This window comes from Sinocyclocheilus rhinocerous, unplaced genomic scaffold (genome assembly GCF_001515625.1).
Source record: "Sinocyclocheilus rhinocerous isolate Xijiao unplaced genomic scaffold, SAMN03320098_v1.1 scaffold1493, whole genome shotgun sequence".
Taxonomy (NCBI): Eukaryota; Metazoa; Chordata; class Actinopteri; order Cypriniformes; family Cyprinidae; genus Sinocyclocheilus; species Sinocyclocheilus rhinocerous.
In genome coordinates this window covers 1311414-1320923 of record NW_015640467.1, presented here as the reverse complement: position 1 = coordinate 1320923, position 9510 = coordinate 1311414, and the positions used below count along the sequence as shown (strand labels likewise).

Below are 9510 nucleotides of genomic sequence, written 5' to 3'. Positions count from 1 at the left end.
CCCTGCTGTCCTCCGACCCACTCCTGCCCCTGTCCCCGCCCTTCCGCTGTCGTCTCCCGGGACCCTCGCCCGCTCCTCAGGTGACCAACGCCTCCGTGAGGGCGGAGAAAAGAGACGGAGATCTGCCCCAGTGCAAGCAGTTCATCAACGGCACGCGGTCGAGTGTGAAGGACTGTGATGCTGGTTATGAATACAACGTCACCGAAGGACTGACCAATAATATCGTCACAGAGGTGGGTCGACACTTTTAAATACATCCAGATATTTTCGATGTTTAAATGCTTTCTGCTACCAGTTTAATGTAAAGATATTTAGCAGAATGTTCACGCTACTTTTTTCTGTACAGTTAAAGCAGACGGGCACCAGGAATTGTTTTATTTTAGTTTATTTCTACTATGAAATCACTCATGGAAAACTTTTGTGTGATGCATTGGTATAAAATTCATGACCACAAACCTGATGTGATGCATCTTCAACTTTGAAATTTGGGGCTTTTTTTGGAACTTGAGAGCCTTTTTTGGAACAGTTTACAGTTTTTTTATAATTTTAATCTAATTTAACCTAATTCAATTTATTCTTATTTTTATTTTATTTTATTAGTGTCTATTTAATTTTAGTTCATTTTAGCCATTTGTTGTTTTTTCTTATCTATTTTTTTATGTTCCTTAGATTTACTTATTTTTTTTCATTTGCATTTTTAAAATGTTTAATTTTTTTATTCATTTTATTTCAGTTTTAGTCATTTTAGAACCTAAACGTAACAAAAAATTAGAAATGTTGTCTTTACAACTTACTGAAATAAAATAAGATTCCATTTATATATTAATTTCATTTAACGTTTATTTCAATTAACAATTGAACTTAACTTTTAATTTTAGTTTACAATAACACTATAGATTTGACATTTTGTGTGAACTAAATCTATAATAAGATGTCTATAACCAGGAAAGATGGTTATTCAGGTGCAGCTAGAGAATAATGCAATAATCATATAAAATGTTTGTCCTTTACAATCTTCATGTTCATGCACTTTTTCTGATAGTGTAATATTATCTTAGATTATTATGAATGTCACAGCATATTTCATTTGCTTCTGCAGTGTCACCGTATTGCCAAAAAAGCTCAATAATACAACATAATCACAGGCAATCAGATCCTTTTTGATGTTAAATATATAGTTACTTGTATGTGGAGTGTGATTTTGTACTAACGAGGTTTCAGTGACTGTCAGAATATCTTGTTGCTTATCATGGGTGGTTAATCTCAGATTTGCTTGAAATAGATTCGTGTTTTGTAGGGCTGCACAATGAATCGAATTTCTAATCGCGATTACAATTATGGATGCCACAATTACGTAATCGCTCAAAGCGGCAATTAATCGTTCAAAGTCCACTTATGTTATTCTGCTCGCGTAAAAAGATGCGTTTTTTTGTTTCTACATGTTATCTTAAGGGTTTTTCCATTGTTTTAGTTTTAGTATAACATAATACCATTCATATTTGTACTTTATTATAATTTAAAGAAGAAACCAATCCGATGTATATTTGACATTTGAGGCTTAATACTATAGAAAAGCACTAAAGGTTTTTCAGTTAGAGTGTTTTCAGCTTGTTTATTTTCATATAAAAATATGGCATGCAGTTGCATCAAACAATGGTATAAACATAATTCAATGTAAATTGTGATCATCGTAATTAATAATTGCAATTACAATTTCAAGGGAATAATTGACAACTATGATTTTTGTCATAATCGTGCAGCCCTAGTGTCTTGTTGCTTTATCATGTTCATCTGAGCGTGACGCGTGTCTGTCGAGGTCAGGTTTGATGTTCTGCATTCATCATTCCTCCCAGTGACCCACAAGTTTTACTCTGAACTTATAAATTGTAAGAACTGTAATTAATGCATGTGTACGTAATTACTCCCAGTGAAGTTTTTGTATTCAATGAAAGATGCAAAACTAAAGTTCGTTGATGCTGTTTGTGGTCGGTGTGGGCTGAAGACTAGTCGAGTGTACAGTAGAACTGGTTTGGTCACATTTCAGCTGACGAACTCTTTTGTGTTCTTGTGTCACGACGCAGCTGTTTGCTCACGTGACGTTTGACTCGTTCTGCTGCTGCTTACATGCTGAAGTTTAGAATCCATTTGTGATATTAACAGTTTTCTTTTAGTATTATTTATATAGTATTATAGTAATTATTTAATATTTTGAATTAACTTTTTTATTTATATTTATATTTTTAGTTTTAGATTAAAGTTTTAGTAACCTTATTATGTGCCTTTGTCATTTTTTTGTTTACATTTTATATATATCTTGAATTTATTTTTATTTTGGTTTTAGTACTTCAACTTAAATTTATTTCAATATAGAAGATTTTAATTTACTTTTAATTTTTTTGTTTTTAATTTAAGTTTTAGTAATTTTGTAATGTGCTTGTCATTTTGTAATTCTATATAGCTTTAATTTATTTTTATTTCAGTTTTAGAAATGTTAGATTAAAAACTTCTATCTGAAGTTTAAGTACTAATATAAAATTATACAACTTTTGAATTGTATATTTTGTTTTTAATTTAAGTTTTAGTTAATTTTATAATGTGCTTGTCATTTTTTTTAAAATTCTATATAGGTTTAATTGATTTTTTATTTCAGTTTTAGAAATGTTAGTACTTAAACTTCAGTTAGTTGCCAAGGCAACATTTCTAATTTTCATTTACGTTTTTAATCTAATATAAAATGTAAAAACTTTTGAGTTGCATATTTTGTTTTTAATTTAAGTTTTAGTTAATTTTGTAATGTGCATTTGTCATTTTTGTTTTTTATATATTTCTAAATAGAAATATATTTAAGTTTTAAAATTTAGTACTTCAAATTATTTCATTTTATTTTAAATATATTAATTTTATTTTATATATATTTTTTAGTGCCAATGGGACATTTATAGCTTTGGTTCAAGGTTAGGTTTTTAATCTATTATTTTATTTCAGATTTATTTTAATTAACAAAAACAATTTTAATAGTTTAGTACTAACGCTGGATATTAAAGCTCTGACGCATAACTTTTGTAATCTGACTGTTCGTGAATGTTCAGCATGACCAAACATGAAGTGAAACTTCACGGAAGAAAACACAAACTCACGAGTCTTCAGAGTTCATGGTGTTCTTTCTTACGAACAAGAAGTCTTTTTAAATCGCTTATTGAGTTCGCCGTTTTAAGCATGAAGTTACAGCTGTGTTTCTTTGCGTTTGGCTGTAGGTGTGGAACTGTGTGACCCGTCGCTGCGGCTGCCGGCGACGATGATGTCCGGTCTGACCGTGTTTGCGGGCGAGCTCCTGTTGCTGGCTGTGGCCCTCGGCTGCGGCTCCTGGAGGGGCCTGTTAGGAACCGGAGTAGCTCCTCTGTCCTTGTTCCTGTGCTACGGGTTAGTCCATGATGAATGCCACCTATTGATCAAGTGGTTTTTGGCTTACTATTACTATTAGGATTGCACTGGTTAGAAAATGAGGCAGGTAGTCAAGCCACCTTTGTTTCTATATAACGATTTATACAGTGATTAACAGGAAAATACAAATTTTTAAAAATGCACTTTTTTTTGCTAACTTTTAAAAATTGACCCTTTTAAACCAATGTGTACTTAATTATAATAAAAAAAAAAACTTTAAATAAGGCTACATACTAATGATTCACTGTAGGTATTTACTTAAAATTAATTGAGTTATTATGAAATGAATTATTTATGCTAATAAAATTATTTATCTATATATAGGTTTTTAAAAAAAAAAAAAAAAAAAAAAAAAGAAAAACAGTGTGTTTTTGTAATGGTACCAAAATTAGTGCTGAGAAGCGTGAAAATGTACATTCATGCATTTATATGCATTTGGCCGATGTTTTTATCCAAAGTGACTTCAATTGCATTCAAGGTTTACATTGTTTTTAATCAACATACGCATTTCCTGGGAAACGACCCCATGACCTTGGCATTGTTAGTGTCATGCTCTACTCTTTGAGCTACAGGAAATCACAAAACAATATTCAGATCATCACCCAAATCCAAACAAAACGTTTGCAAGGGATAAAAAACGCACGATATGTTAGATAGTTATAATGTAAGAACATAAGAAAGCACTGACCTGATAATAGAAGTGTTGATCCCTGAAATCAGTTCTGTGAGCTGCTCTCTGAAAAACACATTTACAGGTGGTTCATTTGTTGCATAGCGTAACAAAAACACGGTTTCCCGCAGGTCAGACCTCCAGTGCTGTGGATAAATATCTCTTCTGTTATTAACCTGGCTCAGCATCAACACTGTTGCATCTGGGAACAGGAAGCTTTTCAACACTTCATCAGCCTAAATGCAAAGCGGCTGCTCTTTCAGGAATATTGATCTGAAATTCCCTGTGAAGCTTCAGAGGTTTGAGTGCAGCCAGCGCACATTAGCGCTCGTTAGTAATGACGAATCACCTTCGTTTCTATACTACCAGACCGTCCCGCTAGTGCCACGGTGTCGCTTCATCCCAGTTGTGCTGTCTGTTGAGCAGATTATCTTATTACTGTATGAAGCTGCTCTTTTAGCTGCCGCTTGTTTGTCTTCAGGATCCCAGGAGTGTTTCCCGAATCGCCGCGCTGGCTTCTGCTCTCCGAGAGGACGGGAGACATTATGAAGCTGCTCTTTTAGCTGCCGCTTGTTTGTCTTCAGGATCCCGGGAGTGTTTCCCGAATCGCCGCGCTGGCTTCTGCTCTCCGAGAGGACGGGAGACATGAATTCCTTCAGCGAGCGGCAGAGAGATGACGACAGCTTCACGGGTCAGTTTAAAAATATCTTTTGCGCTGGAAAGTGTTTGCACATTCATTTTGGAAGGCAAACAGTTTCTGCCGGAGGTTTTCGTCTGATGTTAGTTCAGTTCTCAAGGAACAAACGGTGCGTTGTTGTGTCTAATGTGGCAGAGCTGGACACAGAATCGTCCTCGTCTCCTGGACGTCCTCACCTGTCCTTCCCAGAGCTGCTACACAGCAGAAACATCTGGAAAAACCTGTGTGTGCTGGGATTCACTTCGTAAGTCATTCCTACTGATAAACTTCTTGCCTGAGGTGCTGAAGTGGGCAAGTTTTGGATGCTGGAGTCAGACTGCTCTTGCAAAGTAACATCAAAATAGTCAGAATTAAAGTTTATTTATTTATTGTTCAGTTGATATTCGACAATTAAGCAAAATATGGATGACCAAAGCAAAAATAAATACATAATTTTTGCTTTATCTCCCCCTTTATTTATTATTATTTTTCTTTACTTTTGAATTGATTTTTTAAATAATGCATTCATTAATTTATATATTATTTATAGACCAATTTGGAGTAGACGTCACTTGCAGCTGCGCGCGCATAGTGGTGGCAGAAAAACACTGGGAATAAGTGGGAGAGAAACGGGTAAAATCCATGGAATAAGAGAAAAAATGTCTTGTGCCTTTGAATGTCAGAATCGGAATGCAAATAACTTTTATATAATACTGTCGTCAAAGACGCCATTTGAAGCTAAACGCAGACGTTTAAACGGACAGACTATGGATGAAACCTGCTGTGATTACCCTACTTTTAAAGCATAAATTTGATTTACACAATAATATTCATATAGGGGACATATTGTATTAGCCCTACAGTTGAAATACATGCATGAAATACTATTTAAACCTATAACATTTGCCTATTTTATCTCACAATATCTCACATTTTCTTGCAAATGCAAGTTTATATCTCCTAGTTCGGACTTTATAACTTTATTCAAGTCAACAATTGCGAGTTTGTCAATTCTGAGGAAAAAAAGCCAGAAGTGTGGGATTATAAACTAAAAAGAAAGAATGACGAGTTGATTATTCTTACCAGAATTGTGAGATATAATGTCGGAATTGCAAGAAAAAAGTCAGAATTTTGAAATATAAACTCAAAATTTAAATTTTTATTCTTTTATTCCATAGCTTGAATAGACTGCTACGTTAAAAACTGTCATTTTCTGCCACCCGATAGGCTCCGCCCACAAAAACGTCATCACTGTTTACGAACACTGAAATTGGTGTATACTCGCATGCATTTATTTCCTTATTTAAATATTGCCCCATTTATGTGTCTTGTATGATTATTAGGTGGACTGGTCTTGCTTTCCGTGGGTTTATCGTATCTTGAAGTGTATTCTTGTGTTCAGGTTCATCTCTCATGGCATCAGTCACTGCTACAGCTCCTTCAGAGGTGATGTCAGAGGATTCACCCCCAGCTTCTATTGGACGTACCTGCTGTCTGTATGTGCAGGGGGCGGGGCCTGGCTGTTGCTCTGGGCAACGGTGGACAGGTTTGGTCGTCGTGGAATTCTTCTTCTAGCCATGACCTTGACCGGACTGGCCTCCCTAATTCTGCTCGGACTCATGGACTGTAAGTGTTTTTTGCTTCGTTATTTCACCCTAAAATCAAAACAAAGATGAAAGGTGTTTTATTTTTTTTATTTCTATATAAATAATATATTTGTTTATATATTTAATTTTATAATTTAAAATGCTACATTACATTAAAATTATATATATTTTTTATATTAAAGAAAGTATTTTTGGGTTTTCAAAGCACTTTTCTCCTCAAATTTCACTACTGTAATGTAAAAAATAAACATAAATCCCATTCATTATCGTAACACGCTTACGAAAATCATCCTGGACACAATGATTTTTAATAATAATAAATAAATTTAAAACAACAAATACTTACTATCTCGTAGATGAATACTTACAATTCTACTTGTTGTGAAATTTTTTTTATAAATGCATTTAATAGTTCACAAGTCTAAAAAGAGATTTGCACACAGAATTATCTGGAAATTTACATTTATTCTTTTAGCAAACGCTTTTATCCGAAGCGACTTTAAATTTCAACAAGTGATCATATCATATATACCATAGCGCAAGGAGGCAATAACACGAAAAGTGCGAGCAATACAAAGTTTCAAGCATTGTCCAGTTAATTCTTTGAGGTATTTTGCTTTATAATGTCTAACGTTGAGATGAATGTGTCCCTGCAGATCTGAGTGAGTCAGCCATGACTGTGTTCTCTATAATGGGCCTGTTCTCGTCCCAAGCGGCCGCCTCTCTCTCTATTCTGTTCACCGCTGAAGTCATGCCCACCATCATCAGGTAAACACACGCTGCCGCGGGGCTGGTTACTAGCACACCCTCGTAACCTCACGCTTATTTTAGCTCCTGAAGCAGCAGAATGCATGTATGGACAATGAGACGGTCAAGAAAACAGCACGATCCCTACTGGACTCCAGAGAGCCGGTTAGGGATGTGATTTATGCATCTCTTCTGTGTGGTTCTGGCTTCCCTGGGAGGAAACGGAGCGAAGAGTTTGCATAAGTTTTTCTTGTCGTTCATTTATTAATAGTTTTCACATACTATAGCCGGTAGAGCATGCCGCTAACAAACGGCAAGGTCATGGCTTTGATTCCTAGGGGAATGTTTGGAGTAATAAAATGTAAATCCTAAATGCACTGGATAAAAGCATTTGCCAAATGCATAAATATAATGCATGTAATGTTGTTGCCAATGTTATAATATTTAATTGAAATGTTGGGAGATGCCACTCATGCTGCCTTCACATGCTATAACTGGAGATTTCCTACTTCTGAAGTTGTAATTACGAGTTTGTCATGTTCAAGTGCTTTGTTGTCCGAAAGAAATAGAAATCATGGAGGAAACCATGTCTGGCCCTGCTGGCGGTCCTCTCCATCCTGCTTCTCCCGGAGAGCAAACGCAAACCCCTTCCACAGACGCTGGCGGATGGAGAACAGTACCGCCGTCCTCCGCTGGGCCGAAGACGTAGGGATAACGTTCCTCTTCTGGCTACACCTAACCCAGAGACCTAGCCTTCACTCTGACCTCGGAGTCCCATCCTAATAATCCTGTATTTGTAGTCATTCCTAACACGTGTCAGTGGAGTCGTGGCACATGGACTCCATCATGAAGTGTGAGGGGTGAAGGGTACCGAACCGCGTCCAGAGTACGCAAACGCTTGTTAGCGCTCAGTGGCATAAACCATGAGACAAGGGTGTACACTTTGACTAAACATTGAAGTCTGACCCATGTAGCATTTGGTGACTTATTAGTAATATATTAGACCAATATGAGACAAGGGCTCAAAATGGCAATGATCGTTTTGAAATATATTTATCCCTGTGAAAACAGGCTTAAGTTCTCACTCCAGATGGAAGAAATGGAATTGGTTCTCTAACACGTTGCTGCTAAGAATGGCGCGCCCAGAGGATCGCTGAAGGACTGATCAGTGCTTCGGGCGAGAAACGTCAAGGATAATTTATGGGCACTCTGATTAGACTGAGGCATGATACCAGAAACACTTATTACTGTATGTTACACGTCACTCTTTGTTAAAGGAATATTATAGGAATGCAACTTGAGTTGTGTACTGTATGTGCAGAAGCTGGGACGTGTTGTCAATTACTCCATTTTATGTCTCTATTGCACAGCCAGGTGTTATTTTTTGTCGCAGATGAATTACAGAAGCGAATTACAAAAAATATATCCTCCATATTTCTGCTTTTAACTCCTCTAGTGCAACATCCATTCTTTACTGTGCACACTTATCCTGTTTTGTACAAACTAAGGGAGGCGGCAGAACAATTTTGTGGAATAATTTGACAGCTTAAGTTGCAATAAACCTGTAATATTCCTCTAATGAGGCAGACGGAAATAACACTGCTCGTAGCATCCCTTATTTCTCTGTTCCTTACCTTAAACATCGAGGATGACAAGTATGATAGCAGAGGGAAGGAACGCACAGGTTCATTTGAATGTTGACAGTCAGGATTTATTTGTGTCTGATGTCTTTCTATTTAGTCTTTGCCTATTGCATTTTCAGTCTGATTATGAAATAAGGAACATTGGAAACATGAGTTATGTAGCTTTCTCTTGTAAACGCGTCTTTGTGTTAGATTCTTTAAAATGCACTTAATAGTTCTGAATTGTTAGTAATAATTTGAATTATTATTATTACTACTACGTTAATAATAAAGGATAATAGTAATAAGTCTGATGATTGCACACTTACTAAACAATGCTGTAATTATTAATATTTAATCAAGTCTAATTACAAATAAAATCTGGTGAAATCACGTATGTTTGTCAAGTGATTAGAAGTGAATATGTGCTTTGAAAGTCTCAAGCCGAATGCATTCAGACTTTGGTGTTGTTGAATGTTCTGCTGTACCTCTGGTCCATCAATATTTTGCTGGTTTGCGTATTTTTAGCTCTTCAGTTTTTGTCGGTGAGCTCATTTCAGACGAGGCCAATGATTCACCATAAAAACACTCCGGACAGCAGCTCCTGATTCTGTAATGGTCGCAAAGGTCAGTTTGTTTATCCTGCAAAGCTTTACTATAGCGCCCCCTAATGTTTACACAAGCCGCTATTAAAAGTGTATCAACTATACAAAAACAAAATTCCTTATGCAGGGTTCCCACATTATC

General features: G+C 36.0%; 1 protein-coding gene across 1 annotated transcript in view; it reads left to right on the top strand.

Annotated features, from left to right (window-relative positions):
• LOC107753081 (solute carrier family 22 member 17-like) overlaps window positions 1–9104 on the top strand; it is a 14306-nt gene extending 5202 nt beyond the window's left edge. The window contains exons 3-9 of the mRNA XM_016569181.1: window positions 1–247; window positions 3229–3420; window positions 4696–4802; window positions 4944–5052; window positions 6190–6413; window positions 7051–7162; window positions 7722–9104. Coding sequence (XP_016424667.1) covers window positions 1–247; window positions 3229–3420; window positions 4696–4802; window positions 4944–5052; window positions 6190–6413; window positions 7051–7162; window positions 7722–7893 — 1163 coding nt within the window. The 3' untranslated portion in view covers window positions 7894–9104. The remainder of the gene's footprint in view (window positions 248–3228; window positions 3421–4695; window positions 4803–4943; window positions 5053–6189; window positions 6414–7050; window positions 7163–7721) is intronic.
• The last annotated feature ends 406 nt before the right edge of the window (window positions 9105–9510 follow it).